The following is a 16677-nucleotide window of genomic DNA, read 5'->3' as shown; positions in this document are numbered from 1 at the left end:
GAGTTTGCCTTTAACACAGCAAAGAAGTGGTCTGGAGATAAACATCGATCACCAATTGGCAACCGGTGATCAAGTCTCTACAGGAGATTGACCGCCCATGCCAAAGTGATCCTAACGCTTTCCATTGAAATCTTCAGGCTTATAACCATCATGCCTTTCCCCCTCTCTATAGTGCTGTAAGTTCATCTGCTGATGGGGTTTATTGATGTTGACTCCTTGAGAATTGCGTAGGAAGTGTTGTGCCATTGAGATTTGAGAGTGCGTATTGTGTGCTAACACTTGGAATCTCTCGATATCCTTTTGGGTAGATGGATTATGGTGTGAAGAGAAGACGCCGTTCGCCGAACTCGCAATTTTTCGGAGCGGAATTAACGTAATCTTATTTGGCGCGCGCACACTTGAGGCAATGACAGTAATCACAGACTGACAAAAGTCTAGCTATTGAGGACTCTGCGGAATATTGAACGAGTGCCTAACTATCATCAACGTCATGGCTGCCGTATAGACTCTGCGAAGACCACATAATATTTAAAAAAGCAAATCCATCGACCCTTTTGCAATCTTGAAGAAACTTTAGATGAGGCAAGCTGCATGGAACTCTCAGCAATGATGGGCAAAATGAATTCTTTCGTGACCTGCACTTTTCATTTAATGGAAATAAGAAGGGAGAACAGCGACGGAAGAAGTACTTGGTAACGCAAGACTTCACATATCCTGGGCGGTTTAGGCGGTCGTGTGTGTGTCAAGCCGCGCAATTTCTGCTCTCTTGAAGTTACAGACTGTATCCTTTCACAAACTGAAATGCTACGCAGGTGTACCCATCGACAGGAATATTACTCGAGGTAAAATTATGCACAACGCGGTTACAAACTTGCTATATCGCTGCGGTAATCTAATCCCAAAGCGACAAGCGAAACAATGGGACGCGCGCAACGATTTCCATTCTCTATAACGTATAGCCGAGAGTTCCATGGCCCGCCGCCAGACGACGCAACCCCGCCCTACAAATACAAATTATGCCATTGCTTTGCCGCCTCCCTCCGCGCCAGCATCTTCCCCCAATGGCTGATGGCACTGCCTTGCGTGTAGATGTAGGGCCCAAGTATCACTTGTCCCAGGGTCCTGTCCTTCTTGAGCTGGGCCCGTTGGACCACCTGTATGACTAGCGATGTCTCGTCGATGTAGGCCATGGGGACCACGAAGCACAGGGACTCGGTGTAAACGGGGCTGTCCGTTCCGCGGATGATGGCAGTTTTGCGGGATTTCACCTTGTCCACGCCGCACATCAGGGTGACTTTCACGTAGGTTTCTGTGAGAACGAGACAATGCAAGACAATTCCAAAATACTGAGTGCTTGATGACGATAATATGCGACAGATTAACATTTACTTGCGAGATATTTTCTTATAAAGAACTTAGACAAAAAACTGCATCTCTATCAAGAAAATCTCTGTGATTTGAAACTTTTTTAATGACATAAAACGAAACCTTTCATATCCAACTAAGCATAACACAAGACTAAACAAAACATAACAAAGCCGTGTCTTTAAGGTTGTATCTTTTAAAATGAAAACAAAAAACCAACGGATACGCTCTTCCTTCCTCCTATGCGTCTCCTGGTGACGAAAGTTTAATACCTCTTAAAAAGAAAATAAACGCGGCTCCAAAGTGCGATGAAAACAAAAAACCGACGGATACGCTCTTCCTTCCTCCTATGCGTCTCCTGGTGACGAAAGTTTAATACCTCTTAAAAAGAAAATAAACGCGGCTCCAAAGTGCTGGTATGTTTTTCACATTGTCCGATAAAAATCTCTCATGAATACCCCTAGAGAGTCCATAATTATTCAGTAGTGCATGCTAACACTAAATAAACAGTGTTCTTAAGCTGTTGAGATGATATTGCCTCTTGTCAATTGTAGCTTTGAGTCTTTAGTGAAATTTATTCCTCTCTTTTATGCGATCTGAAATGAGTGGATAATCTCCCTATGCACTCAAATAAAACACATGACTTTCTTGCTTTTCTTCTTTTCTTCTACTAAGCTCAAGCTCGACGCCGCGAGGAGGAGACAAATTTGCATTCAGTGGGCTTTCGTTCACTCCTGATTCATCGATCTTTGTTTCCCACCATCCGAATGTTTCTTTTATTCACGTCGAATAGACTGCCACGGGGGGAATGTTCACCCAACAAGACGGCTAAAATTCCGACGCAAAAGCCCTTGAGTAACGCTCGCTCGACTTGTCCCCGTTCTGACAAGAATTGCTTCATTTTGACAATGAGGGCGTTCACACATATCATCGCAAAGACAAACACATTTAAGCATTCAAATCGTCTTTGGGTCATACGTCGAATATAAATTTCAGTATCAAAAGACACAATGTCAAGGGACGTGTGGTATACGAGTATTAAATTAGTCTGACTTAACTTTGTTCCTCACCCCTGCACTGTTCGACTAGGGTGGAAGATAAATACAGATTTTTTTTCTTTCTTCTTTCTTTGTACCAATAAGATGTTGTCTGCCCAGTCAAGAAGTAGCCAAAACCTTGTACTCGGCAAAACAGGCGCGCTAAACTCTCTTTCAACCTGTTCGAGGGAGGTGTGTACTGGATAAGAGTCGGACTCCTGATAACGGTGTTTAAGCCGGGTGCGGGGTTCTGTCTAGACGTGCAGTCACAGCGAACGCTCACTTGATCCCGACTTCTTTCTTCGGAACTGAAGCGAAGGAGCAGACGTCGACATCCCAGTGCGCGAAACTTTCCGAAAGGAGATACTGCGTCAGAATGGCAAACGTATTTGCTGATTTTGGCCCAAGTCCCATCACTTGGGCTGGCCCCTTGTCGAACATCAACATATGTCCTTTCAACAGTCTGAATGGTCTCATAATGTTGTGTGGTAAGGTCCTGACACACCACAGCGAAAAGAGGTAACGTATATGTGTTTAAATCTGGCATACCTATTATTCATTTCTCATTCGTTCTTGACTAGTGTGAAATTAGTTTTATAGTCTGCAGTCGGGTTCTCAGAGGTACGGTGGGGACCCCGTAACATTTCGAACAGGCCAAAAAACTTTGAACGTGTGGCAGCGTACTAATCAACACGCTGTGCTAACGCTGACCATTCGCTGTATGATCGATTGCATCTGAAACTTTGTCATAGTGTATTAATACACAACACATTGTAATGCTTTGCCTGGGTTTGGAACTGGAAGTCTATAGAAGAAATGAAACAACAGAGACTTGGTGAACGTGATATTTTGGGTCAGCCGACAAGACACATTCCGTGACCGGCCGCCGTGCGTTACCAGTAAACATACTTTGGACACTCACTAACCACAAGTTGCGTTTGTTTAGCATTATTTTGTTTGTTTGTTTGTTTGTTTGTTTGTTTGTTTGTTTGTTTGTTTGTTGTTTTTAGGGGATGATGGATGCTACTCTCACGTATGCGTTGTTATTCGATATTATGGTTATACAGTTATGTAGTTACAGGATAAACTTTCGTTCCTCGTATTGGGCAATCGTCTTCTACACCAAGACTTCGAAACAGGTTTCGACTGGGAATTCAATAGAATTTGAATAAATGTCGAATTTCGATGGGGAATATAATTTATACGGTAAGAACTAGTTCTGTTCTAAACGCTGCAATGTGCCCAATACGTCTAATAGTCGTTCGTCATCTTTGACTACACTTACAGGTCGCTGAACAGCAGTGAAACTTGGCGGATCAGCCTATCAAAAACCAACATGACGTGTGTTCATGACAAGGGCTTATCAAAGAGATCAGTTGTTAAAGTCTCCAAACAGTGATATTAGTGGTGAAGGAGGGATGAGAGCTCGTTGAGATTAAAATTAAACCCTCTGGAGAAAAGGATGGAGATGGCTGCATGCTATCGAGTATGCTCCCCAAGCGAATAATACAATGTGTGGGCGTTAAAGTTTGCATAAATGAATGAATACCACTGTGCGTATTTAATGCGCAGTGTGACGAAAATACACACCGAGATATTGTGGGTTTAAGTATGTCTTGTGCAACAATATATCTCCGTCTATATACCAAATGCACAGTAATATTTGTTCTCTATGTCTATATGTGTGTCTGTGTGTGTGTGTTCGCACACAATCCTAACGACAGAGTAATCCTATGGTTGCAGTCAGTATCATCTGACAGATTTTGTACGTTTGTCTTCCTTTGGAGCAAAGTTTCTCGGCAGAATCTTGTTTCTCTCTCTCTCTCTCTCTTCTTAAACTGCTTTTCGTTATTGTAGCATCTCCTGAGAATAGTGTTTTGATAGACACTACGCTGATCTAACAGACCACATACTTTTTTTTAATGAATGTAATTAAATGTTAAGTAATTCATGTCACTGTAACAAGATACGCAGACAAACAACGTTGACGTTTCGCGAATAATTCAGCAAAATATCGACCTTTTCCAGTAACCAAGGTTGTTAACGAGTGAGTGGGCGTGTGGCATACAATAATGTTTAATTCCGTTTGATGGAAAAGAGTTTTTCATGCTCATGCAACATTTATTTGCAATGTTTGAAACAAACAATAAAAAAAAAACATCACGAAACGAACAGCACATTGTCTATCTCCACTCACCTATCACAGAAAGCTCTGTGATAGACTTTTGCTGGATTTAGACCTCGTGATTTCGCCCCACAACGAATACGACCTAGACTATATTTTTTTTTGTTTCAGATGAGCATTTATGTCCAATAAATGTGTCCTATTATTTCTTATACCTGTAGATGTTACGTGAATTGTCGTGTGCTATGCACGGTCTTTACAAGTTTACCGATGGACTGTTGTACCACTTCGAATATGACAGCAAACTTATTGAAATTTGTGCTTATTTACATTTGGAATCGTCGTCAATATAAACCCGAGGAGATGAGAAACTTTTTTGATGCTGGAATTAAAGAGGTTCAATTATCGTTATTTTTTTCCCTAGCCGATCCTATTGTGTCGGGTAGATTTGGTTATACTTTGGGCTCTCTTGTTATGATTAGGACACACCCATGGTGTATAGAGTGATTTAGTCAATCGACAAAATGTTCACGTTCGGTGCAAAAGTACTTCCAAGGTAGCAAGGAAACATTAGTTGTAAGGCTTTTGTGAGTTTATTAACAGCGCCTTTATTTCTTACCAAAAATCAACCGGCGACCTCACCGCCAAAGAAGATGTTACAAATGAAAAGAAAACCAGATAAAGGTATCGCCAAATGTTCCTTTTTTGATCTAGCTGGCACATTGCTTTTGTTTTGTTTTAGTGTGTGTGCTTTGGTTTGTTGGTGTTTGTTTGTTTGGTTTTTTTTTTTAGAGAGAGAGAGAGAGAGAGAGAGTGCGCGCGATAGTTTGTAATGCAGACGAACTCTGACGATTCCTGCTCAATCCCAGCATGCACCGGGATGTCAACGTATGTGATGACGCATGCACAATACCCTTATGTCATGTTTCACTTGGTGACATGCAATCTCCATAGGAGGTAAGTATTGTGCATACTTACTTGGCCCTATTTCATGTGTGCAGTCCTTCCGATAATGACTTTAAACACATCAAAGGAACGCGGAATTGAAAAGACAGCAACTGTGTTTGCAGATTTCAGATTGATCGATCAGCTCGCCAGCTTCATTGAGCTGTATTTGCAAGCGATTCCGGTTCTGAACACTTTGCACATAACTCCAAAGCTTTAGGCCAGTCTCAAGTGTATCGTCTAGACTGATGCAACCGGATATATGAACGTGATATTGCATAATTCATATCCTTCAATTTTTGTCGAAAGTTCAACTTCTGGCAGCGTCGGCTTATAACGGAGCAGACGCATCAATTTAGCAGCTTGCTGAACACACGTACCACTTTGATAACCCTTATCATTTAGGAGGTGATACTGAATATGAAAATGGCTTGTTTTAGGTTATATCATCCAGGTTTACAGTTAAATGGTTCATCGCTTGAATATGTACAAACTCGATAGGACCTACATAATGTATAATTTTGATGGAAAAGTGGGTTTGTGAAAAGAGTGCGGGAAATGCGATATTCAATTTTTCGAGAAAAGAGATGGGAATTTCTGTCGATCTCTGCTGCTCCGTCCTATAACTTCGGTGCTACACCAGGCAAGCCAGAGTACTATCGGGAACACTGACGTCATACTACTTGATGACGACACCAATGACAAGAAGATGGGCTGTTATTACGAATGCACATTTCTTTCCTACCGCCATCAAGCATTCACTGTTTTGACTCTCTCTCGTCTTAATTTTGTACAAAACATCGAGTATCGCACTTGCACATTAAACAATTACCTGGAGGTTTAGCTTAAATCAAAGTCCTGATTCGTTTTCAAACAGTGAAAATATGATAATGACGAGTTTAATCGACATACTGACTTAATACTTAATACTGAATAGATATGAGACCATAAAGACAAGAAAATGAAGACACTGGAGGACCTATAGAGGTGAGCATCTATACGATGGTGATAATTGCACCTGATTAAACTGGTGAAATAATGTCAAATATAATACAGAATGGAACAATGATTTAGGTAAAGAAGCTTGATAGTGAAAACTTCTTCAATGGCGGTGATGTTAATGTGGTATTCATAAGAACGCACTGACCGCGGGGACTCATTTCCGTTGCTGTCACGTGGTGTAGTGATCCAGGAAAAAAAAAAAGAGAAAAAAAAGTCATTAATTTCTTCACTCAGAATGGGGTTCCGGAACTTTTACATCTCCGAGTTATGACTAACCCAAGAAAATTCAAAAGGAGTGAGACACGCACACACGCACACACACACACACACACACACTCTCTCTCTCTCTCTCTCCCTCTCTCCCCCCCCCCCTCTCTCTCTCTCTTTCTCTGTCCCCCAAGTTTCATCATTCCATTCTGAGCTGTGAATTATTTTGAGGATCTGTTAATCCTCCGTGAGAGTTAGCGAGTGAGGCGTTTATTTTTGCCGATCCGACTGCGAAGAAGTGCGTAAAATATTACTCTCTTTGTTTTTCAATGAAAGTCGCTGAGCATGACTGGAAAAAAAAAGGAGCGGGACACATGTTCACAAATCCGATAATAGTCGCTGTTATGCTATCTTCGTCTTTCGCAGCAGCTACATGATATTTCGGAAAGTGCTTAGGAGGAAAGAAGATTAGAAGTATCAAAGTCACCGCCCACGAGTTTTTGGTGAGAGAGAGAGAGAAAAAAAAAACAGTGTATAGTTCATCCATCACATGCAAACACGTTTCCTTCCTCGGAGTATTGATACCTTAATGGAATTTTGAGCAGCCAAGTCAATTTGAAATGGTGCGTATAAAGACACGCGTTTTGATTCTAAGCAGTCTGATGTTAGTTCTTCTTTGTTTGTTCCTTCATCCTTTTCTTCTTCTTAGATTATAGGCTGACGTAATTGCCCGTCGGTTTGGGTTTTAAAGTTGGAAGGCTAGATCCCCGTGATTGCACCTTATTACATTCTCAACATTTTTTTTCTTCTAGCAAATGTTATTGAAATCCGCGAATGCGAAATCGTCGTTTTCAGTTACATTCTCATGTTTATGATTGCAATATTCTGTCAGTTTTGAACAGCTTACGCAAATAATACGCGCAGCGATACTATTCTTGACAACTGTACTCATGCCGGATTCGATAAACGTGGGATGATAATGTCGAATGTAGATAACAATATCTACATGTCTACTATCTACAAGATCTATATGTATGCATTTGTAATGTGTCTCGTAACACAGGCTGAAGGATCACGATTTCTGACTGTATAAGTGTTATTCCATTCGACATGTTGCATTTTGTCTTATTGACAGTTTCTATCACGTTTGCACAGAAGCAAACTGAATGCGTACCGCCCTCTGTGTACACGCGGGAGAGAGCTGGGAAAGAATACCATCGAGGCGCTAGGATGTTTGCCCTGTTAACAATGCGCCCGTCTTGATTCTCCTCGAAACTTGTTCAGCTCGTCTTTAATGCGAGGGAAATGTCACGTGACTCTGTTTGGCGTCCTGTCACCGCCTGCTCAGTACGGAAAGAAAGCAAAACTGGAAATGCATTTCCCGCACTGACTGCTCCCCCTTTATGCACGGACATCAGACTGTAATTCCCGAGCAAACCGTCTGACGGAACACTCGGCAAAGAAACCATTGACACGCTTCGTCATTATGTTCAAGCTTGTTAGGAAAAAGAAGCAGGGGCCGACAGACAGGAACAGAGAGAGAAAGAGGAAAGTAAAAGTTGAGTGTTTTTCATGTCATGAAGCGCCCCCAACCGCTGTGCACAAAATCTTGTGAAGATTGCTCGTCTTTATAGAAATAGATTTGCATTTCAACGCGAGCACCACGGTAACCATGCACCTCTGTACTGCGGCATGGCAAATAGCTGAAAAACCCTACTAAATTACGTGTTAATGTGTTAAAAGAAGAGCCGTGATAAAAATATTTAGACAAAGAATTCTGATGTTTCTCTAGGAGGGCGTGCTTCTTGTTAAACAGACTCTTCAATGAGGAGAGATAAATCAAAATCTCCTTGAAACCCAAACAAAAAAAGTATCGTCTTTATCACTTGATCTCGCATTAAATCGAACGAGCAACGTGATAGAATGATGTGATGTTTGAAGAGTTTGAGCTTAGGATGTGGTGTGATATTATTTCAATAAACACTTTCCGTTGTATCAAAATTTCCAAACCCGTTATCATGCTTCCTGGCAGATTGTATAAAGGGAAGTAAAACATGACAACAACAAACACACTTAATATGTCAAAGGCTTTTTGTTTCTTGCGTAATGAAACTTATGAACTCATCGTTTCGATTAAAATTCTTCATCTGTTTGTCAGCTTCAGTAGGATCATCCTAGGTGGCAGCCATTACCGAGATGGACTGAGTGCTGAGGAAATAATCTCTGTGTGGGCTGGTTGGAAAGACGACCGGATCAAAATACGCATTTCCCGCGCGGTTTTGTGAGGAGGATGATTTTTGAAATCGATTCTTCGAGTTGCTTATGTACTCCTGGACTGGGAATATGATGGGTGCAACTATAGAAGCCTTGTCGGCTACAGTCGGGGAGTGCAAACACCATTTCCCCTCGGATCACGCTATTGAATCTCGGGGAATTGTTCCCGAATTCGTGCTGTCGTGCTCTACGGCAGCTGCACTGAGGTGCACGATATCTGCATCTGAGATCTGGAAGAAGTGCCTCGTCGTGTGTAAACAGAATATGAAATGTCGTTCCCCTCAGGGCATTAGCCTTCTTTAAGCCGTCTCTATTTCTACCGAAAACCACAAACACATAGAGTCACAATTTCTGCAGGAGCTATTGCTTGCACTTCTTGTCTCTTTCTATCGAATAAAAACGTTTTGCAGTTTCCATATTACGAGGGAGAAGGTCAACTTTTAGCTCTTTTTTTCTTGATTTGTGCTACTTGCGATGCAGAGTACTTCTCTTCCACACACGCTAAATTTCCACCGACTACCAAATCTCAACGCTTGATTCGAATTATCTGCTTCAGACTAACAAGTAAAAAAAAAAGAATCAGGTCGAATGAACATAATTTATTTTTCTGTTCCATTAAGAAAAAAGAAATAGATGTTAAAAAAGAATAGTATTATTGGTAGCTTGGTTGGTAGAAACAAGATGCTGCTTTGGTATTTTGTATTATCACAACCTTTCAAAGCGAATAAACGTCGACAATCATGCACGATACCAACGATATTTCGAAGTGGCGGTCCCAAGAGGCTTAAAGGGATATCTACGAGAAACCTTGACTCGGAATCTTCATGTTTGTCAATGACTGTTCTTCATTCATGGCCGCTGTGTGTGTGTGTTGAGAGCGTAGTGCGTACCTTCTGGAGGCTGTGTCCCCTCTTAATCAATAAAATGTCCCAGTTACAGAACACGGTATCGATCTGATGGGGACTTGCTTACGTCGTTTCAAAGAAATTGGCAATGCATTTTCTTCTGGGTGAACGGCGAAGTCAAGGATTGGTGTATCACTTTCTACTACTCCCCATCATCATTGTGTGTTTGTGTTTGTGTGTAAGTCTATGAAGTAAAGATATTGATGATGATAATGATGATGATGATGATAGCTTGTTAACTTGTGTCCTTGTGTTTGTGTGTAAGTCTATGAAGTCAAGATATTAATAATCATAATGATGATGACGATGTTGGTGGTGATGATGATAGCTTGTTTGTTTGTTTGTTTTGTTTCATTTTCCATATGAGAAGATGGCTGGATGGCACATATTCAGCTGCACTAGCTTGTCTTCCATGGGGTCCAGTTGGATGTTAGACGGATCCATGCACTTCAGCGGGTTAAACACCCTGCTCTTTGCAATGAAGGATCTTTTACGTGCATGAGTTGTGACTCTCTCACACACGGGACCTCCATTTTATGTCCTATCCGAGGGTCAGAGTGTTTCGCCTCTTACTAGAGGGGACGGTATGATTACACATAACATCGCTCAGCTAGACTCGGGAATCAAACCCGAGTCCTTTCGATCTTGAGGCAGACGCGCTACCAACTGAGCCAACCTAAAATGATGATGAAGATAATGATGATGACGATGATGATGATTGGCAACCATTTGCAAAGAAGCGTAGGGGACTTGAAGAGAAATGACATCGGCATTTTAATTCGAGCCGACACTTTAAAATCTCGGAGCAAGCTAATGTTACACCATGTAACAGACACATGGAAGGACTACAAAACAGGGCAAATAGAAAACGAAGTCGGACAGAAAGCCGCGATCACTTTTACACCTTTTTTTTTTTTAAAGGAGAATGTGGTTTGATCAAAATAATGTAGGGCAAAGTGATATGATCGTCACCTGGGTTTTGTGCAAATTCCTATGAGTTGAAAACTATATAGTAAAATGTCCGTTTTTCCTTTTACATAGGGCACACACTCCAAATGAGACAGAGAGCTACACTAGAATAAAACGGACAGGACCGCGCGCAAAAAAAAAACAAAAACAAAAACAAAAAACAAAAAACGGTCTTACGACGCCATACCCAGTGTAACGCACGCTATTCATCAGCTGCACTCCTTTAAGGTGGCCTGTGGAAAAAAAAAAAAAAGTTCTTAACGGCGCAACTCGCAAAGCGGGTTGCAGGCTCTCGACATCTAATTCATTTGGATTCAAAGGTTTTCCGAGCTGGGGAAAATGTAACTAAATGCCGGCTTAATTCGATATACGATCCCTCCCCAGGTGCCTGACACTTAACATCGGATTGAACGCGACGATAACGATTCAATGAAAGGCGTAATTCTCAAATGAAAGTAGAACGAGGGAGAGGAAGAGAGAGAAAGAGAGAGAGATAAGGAAAAGAGTAAAGATTCTGGATTGCAGTTGAAATTACACGCGGAGCGAGGCTTTGGAAATATACAATGTAAATGCGTCGAATTATCGTAACGATGTTAAAGTGCACCTGTAATGTGGAGCAAGTTTCATTTCCGAAAAAAAAAAGTCAACCGGCCTGTTCTAACATGATTATACGGGAAGTGAACATTGTAGATCAGGTACCGGTAACGAAACCGTCGCCAGGGCATTCCGTAATAAAGTTTTGAGCACTTCGTGGAGAAACAACATCAACGTTTGATGGCAGGAGACTCCAAACTGCTGGGAAAGGTGATATGAAATGTCTGATAGACACCTATCTTTGATTTTTTAAGGTTACTCCTTTAAACTGGTGCATGGATATCGATACTGAAGTATGATCAAGCTAAAGCATTTTCATCATGAAAAGACTAGCAAATAAAGTTAAATATGAAACTAAAAACGCCATGGCCCATATCCGGGGATAACTAAAGAAGGACTATAAAAAAAATTTGGTTTTATTTTTGTTTGTTTGGGTTTTTGTTTGTTTGTTTGTTTTCGTTTTCGAGTGTCATGTAAAGAGCTAAAATAAAGAAACAAAAAATAAAAAGATGTTGAATATTTTAATTAGCTTTATCGTCTTATTTTGCTTTAAAACGAGGATGAAACGCTTCCCCTTTAACTGCATTAGAAAGCCAATGAAGATGTATAAAACCAAATGTGACCGTGCACCTCAAAACGAACATAAAGTTGCACACTCTGATGTTGCGTGAGGACGGAAAATAAGTGAAATGGGTCAACCTAGCCGAACTTGACTTTTTCATATTTTCTGAAAGAGCGGGTCTTCCTTTACATTATGCTAAAATTTGCTATCATAAAACGGGCAGGAAAGTGTGTGTGGTTTTTTTTTAGCAGTTTATCTCGAACATTTCTGGTAGAATAGTGTGATTAGGTGTGTCTTTAGAATCCCTTTTTCATTTCTGAAAAGCCTTGTCGACACTCTTCACTTTCAACTCTAATAACTTTTGAAAGGATAGTGCTACTGCTTTGAAAGTTGGCATTAATTATGGTCAGAATGTGTTAATAAGGCACGCTTAATTTCAGTTTAATCTGATAATCCCTTCATTGTTGTTACTCTGGTGGTTTACTTCCTGTTTTTTGTCGCATTCATCGCACAGCCAGCACGGTTTGGTAAAGATTAAGCGCTTGAATAGACACTGCACTTCAGAGCCTCTTTTCTCAGTTCACACTTTTCCTGAGTTTATGCTTTCTTTCCAATATTTAGATAGGTTAGGAGAGTCCATTTGATCTGAGTTATACAACATTTTAACGCTTAAAGTCTGCTATTCCAGAATATGGTCTGAACTAAAAATTAATGTCTGGCGACTTTTTGTTTGTTTGAGTTGCAGGGTCACAAATAAACGAAAAAAAAAAACGCGTACGGAAATCAAAACAGTCTACTACAGGGTACATACGAAAGCGAATACAGTCGAGAGAACCTATTGCGAGAACAGAGTGAAAATGGTTTGACATTTGTGTGTGTGTGTGTGTGTGTGTGTGTGTGTGTGTGTATTTCCCCCTTTTCTTTTTGACTGAGCGTGCTCAGAAGGGAATTTGTCGCCGTCAGATACATCAGTTGAGGTATCGATCGTCGCCGTGTTATTACAACGACCAGTAATGTCCGGGCTCGGCTCATCATTATCGATTCCATCGTCGCACCATGAATAAACATGACACAACCCCCCGCGAGAAAAGTGACGATGTGTTGGCAAACGTTTCCGCAATCATTCCTTGCTTGTAAGAGAAAAAACAAACAAACTGAAGGGTTTGTTTTGCTGTTCTCAAACCAGACAGAAGATGATTTGGGAAGACGATAGATAAACATGGAAACCAGTGACCACACCCCGCATCCATGACACCATGGTAGTGGTCTTCTCACACTTCAATCTCTAGCCGTATTAAAAAAAAAGAAGAAGATAGACACAAATTTAGCGCCTGTTGTTCACGTTGGAAACAGTGGATGATGTAGGAGAAGGCGACTGGTTACCATAGGAACCACTGACCACACCGCACATCCTGAGTTATAGGAATCACTGCTGCAATTTTTTTTTTCTGTGCGTGATCTCCATTACAATCATGACATTTCTAGCGTGCCATGATTATATAAAAAAAGATAACAACACACGCACACACACACACAAAGAAATGTAAGGTTCACTGTTTCTTTAATAGACAGTGTCTATTATAGGAAGACACTGGGTAACTTCTAAACCCCAATTTCATACAATGTGCTATGTTAGCAGCTCTTGCTGGAGTGACAAATGTCGTCGTAACGATAAGAATACAGCTTCTTGATTGGCTGTTGCGATGGGAACTTGCCATTCAAGCAGGAATTGGTATCCTAACATATTTTATGCAAGAGTACAATCTTCTGGGCACAAATGATGAAAATTTTAGCCAGAAATGATATATTTTACACTGATATGGTATAACTGAAACACAGAAACAGTGAGGTGATGACATCACCAGCTCACTCATACGCATATTCATTTTAACAGTTCGAGAACTGATGAACAGAAATTAACGAAACTTTACGAGAGTTCACAACTTCCCTAATTTTCATCCGCTTTTGATCAAATTTCAACTGCTGTGCTTACAAGATTTTGACTGTTTCTTTTCAGACTGGAATGCCCCTTTAACCACACCCATCTCCGCCATCCTCACCTAGTGATGCTACACTGGCGCCCTTCTCACACTTGATCTCCTTGGCTCGTAATATGACGCAGGACAGTCGCTCCAGCGAGGGTAGGTAGGCCAGAGAGACGAGTAGGCGCCCGAGGTTTCCCGTTATCTGTCATGGATGGAGAACAAGAAGACAAAAAAAAAAATGGATAGATATAGAAGATTCTCAGACTTATGTTGTGTGTCTTGTAACACTTCCAATATCTCAAGCTCCTTGCCAAGTTGCACTTTAAGGTCATATTATATCATCGGATGCCGAGGATTGTGTCGTCCGAGTGTTATCGATATCATCGAACCAACGCAGCAAAATGTTTACGTCCATCCGAATCCATCTTCTTCAATTCACTTTAATTTCAATTGATGCTATTTCTTCCAGACGCTCATAAAAGTGTCTAAAGTTGACTCTTGGAGTAAGGCAGTGGTAACATCTTAATCATCATCATCATCAAATAACCGGTCTCAAGAATGATAGCATGGAACTATGAGGAACGAATGCTTAATGATTTCAGTGATGGGGAGGAAGGGTGAGGGGTGTGGGGTGACGGTTTGACGTTCTTACTTCATGTATCCATTACAGATGTTTCCTTTTTCTCCTCTGTTGTTAGTTTATAACTGAAGGGGGCGGGGTAAACTATCGCTAACGTTGTTTGACACAGCCACTCTAAGTGCAGATGGATATAGAAGTATCAATGTATCAAAGTATCTCCAGATTGTATCGTTGGGAGATTCTGTTGATTGAGCTGCATGAAAGATTACGTCACAGGGTCACGTGATTCTCTTTCTCCTGGGGACCGCGCCTTTGCTTGCTATGATCACGCAACTCCTATCAGGAACCGTTTCTTCTTCTTCTTCTTCTTCTTCTTCTTCTTCTTCTTCTTCTTTTCTTTTTGCTTGAGCTGTACTTCGAGTCGAAACTAATTTTCGTCGATGGATCATTGCCTTTACGCCCCTGGCGAACTCATTTCCTTCTTGTTTCGTCTTCTTCGTGTTTCTTTCACCCATTTTTGCTATCATAATTAAGCCGGATTACATTTCACCCAACAATCAGTCAACTCAAAACTCTGCCCTGGTATGACTGTCGTAAAGTCGACATTTACATTTTCAAACGCTTGGGGCGAGTGCATGAATTTTTTTTTTTTCCTTTCCTTTGTCGGGTACATGTCTTTGTTTTATGTCTGACTATATATTTTACCCTTTTCATCTGAATGGAAAAAAAAAATGTTTTGGAGGAATGCAGGGAATTTCGAAGGCATAGAAAAATAACACCGTGGGATCCAACGCTAAAGGTCATTCCCTTTGCCTCGGTGTAAGAAGGAGAAAAGTTGGATTTCTTAGCGAGAGATGGTATCTTTTGGAAATGGACGGATCCCTTCCATCACTTCATCACATCTCACTGAGCTATCTTTATAGCCGTCTTCGTGCCATCATCCGAAAGAAAAACACATGATGCAGCTTTTATCTGTTTACTGAAAGAGGCGAACTCATGTAACTCTCCCTCTCTCCCTGTGTCTCTCTCCCCCCCCCCTTCTCCATCTGTATCATGTAAATATATATAAATATATATATAATTCATATTGTACGCTCATATACACACACACATGTTTATACCTTTGTACATGTGTACATGTGTACACGTTAAAAATATGATTATGAAATAGATACATAACATACAGCGTACATACGAACATATATAATATATATGTATGTATATATATATATATATATATATATATATATATATATATATATGTGTGTGTGTGTGTGTGTGTGTGTGTGTATGTATGTTTGTTTGTTTGTTCGATTGATTTATTATGTGCGTGCGTGTGTGTGTGTGTATGTGTGTTTGTAATAGCCTGTCACGTACCTGTCCAGATCGGCTCACTGATGATATGAGAAAATTTGAATTGAAAGGAAAAAAAAAAATAAAGCCAAGCGTGCAGGAGATTATCCATATTTCAAAAGTAATACTATGCCAAGTAAAAATGTGTTCTTGATTGCCTTTCAAGTATAGAATTGAATATGATGCATTTCCCTCTGTAACATTCATAATCTACTGCACGCTTTGACGAAGTCTTTCTCATGAATCGTCGTTCTTCATTACGCGCATTTACTACGACTTTCACCCAGGGCAGCGAGACGCGTACGTGTCATTCATAAGAACATGTTGTACATTCAGATTAGATTAGATTAGATTGATCACAGGTTATTTGTGTGTGTGTGTGTGTGTACGAGATTGTATCATATATTGTAGTGTAAGTTGGAAACAAATTATTTAGCAGGACAAGAAAGAAGAATACAGCTGCTTTTTTGTTCTTGTTCATATTAATTCAATTGTCAACAGCTGCTTTTTTTGTTCTTGTTCATATTAATTTCATTGTCAACATGGACCTGATATTGAATGAAACTCAAATAATGAATATCATAAACAAAACAAAAAATAATTGCGTCTGATAGATGAATACTCATTTTGTAAGTCGTCGTGGGCTAAAATGTCATTGCGAGCTTTGCATCTGCCACGCGAACGCTATATAGTAAGACGCCGCTATTAGGCAACCCGGGATGAGGTGCGTGGTGAACATTAGCGTCGCAGAGCTAAAGCTCGATATTAACACTT

General features: G+C 40.6%; 1 protein-coding gene across 1 annotated transcript; it reads right to left on the bottom strand.

Annotated features, from left to right (window-relative positions):
- Positions 1-1001: 1001 nt before the first annotated feature.
- On the bottom strand, positions 1002-15065 carry LOC140228881 (synaptotagmin-15-like). The gene is made up of 3 exons (XM_072309149.1): positions 15009-15065; positions 14046-14172; positions 1002-1309 (listed from the first exon to the last, which is right to left on the bottom strand). Exons 1-3 carry the CDS (start codon positions 15063-15065, stop codon positions 1002-1004), a joined length of 492 nt encoding a protein of 163 aa, XP_072165250.1.
- Positions 15066-16677: the final 1612 nt, after the last annotated feature.

This window comes from Diadema setosum, chromosome 5 (genome assembly GCF_964275005.1).
Source record: "Diadema setosum chromosome 5, eeDiaSeto1, whole genome shotgun sequence".
NCBI classification, from domain to species: Eukaryota; Metazoa; Echinodermata; class Echinoidea; order Diadematoida; family Diadematidae; genus Diadema; species Diadema setosum.
Note: the sequence above shows the minus strand (reverse complement) of the source record. Positions and strands in the feature narration are given on the sequence as shown.

Excerpts from the sequence above, each read along its gene's own strand:
- LOC140228881 (XM_072309149.1), bottom strand. The coding sequence starts at position 15,065 with ATGGGTGAAAGAAACACGAAGAAGACGAAACAAGAAGGAAATGAGTTC. Across the intron at positions 14,173-15,008 it reads GAAATGAGTTCGCCAGGGGC|ATAACGGGAAACCTCGGGCG; the intron begins GTAAAGGCAATG and ends CATCCATGACAG. Across the intron at positions 1,310-14,045 it reads CGCCAGTGTAGCATCACTAG|AAACCTACGTGAAAGTCACC; the intron begins GTGAGGATGGCG and ends TCGTTCTCACAG.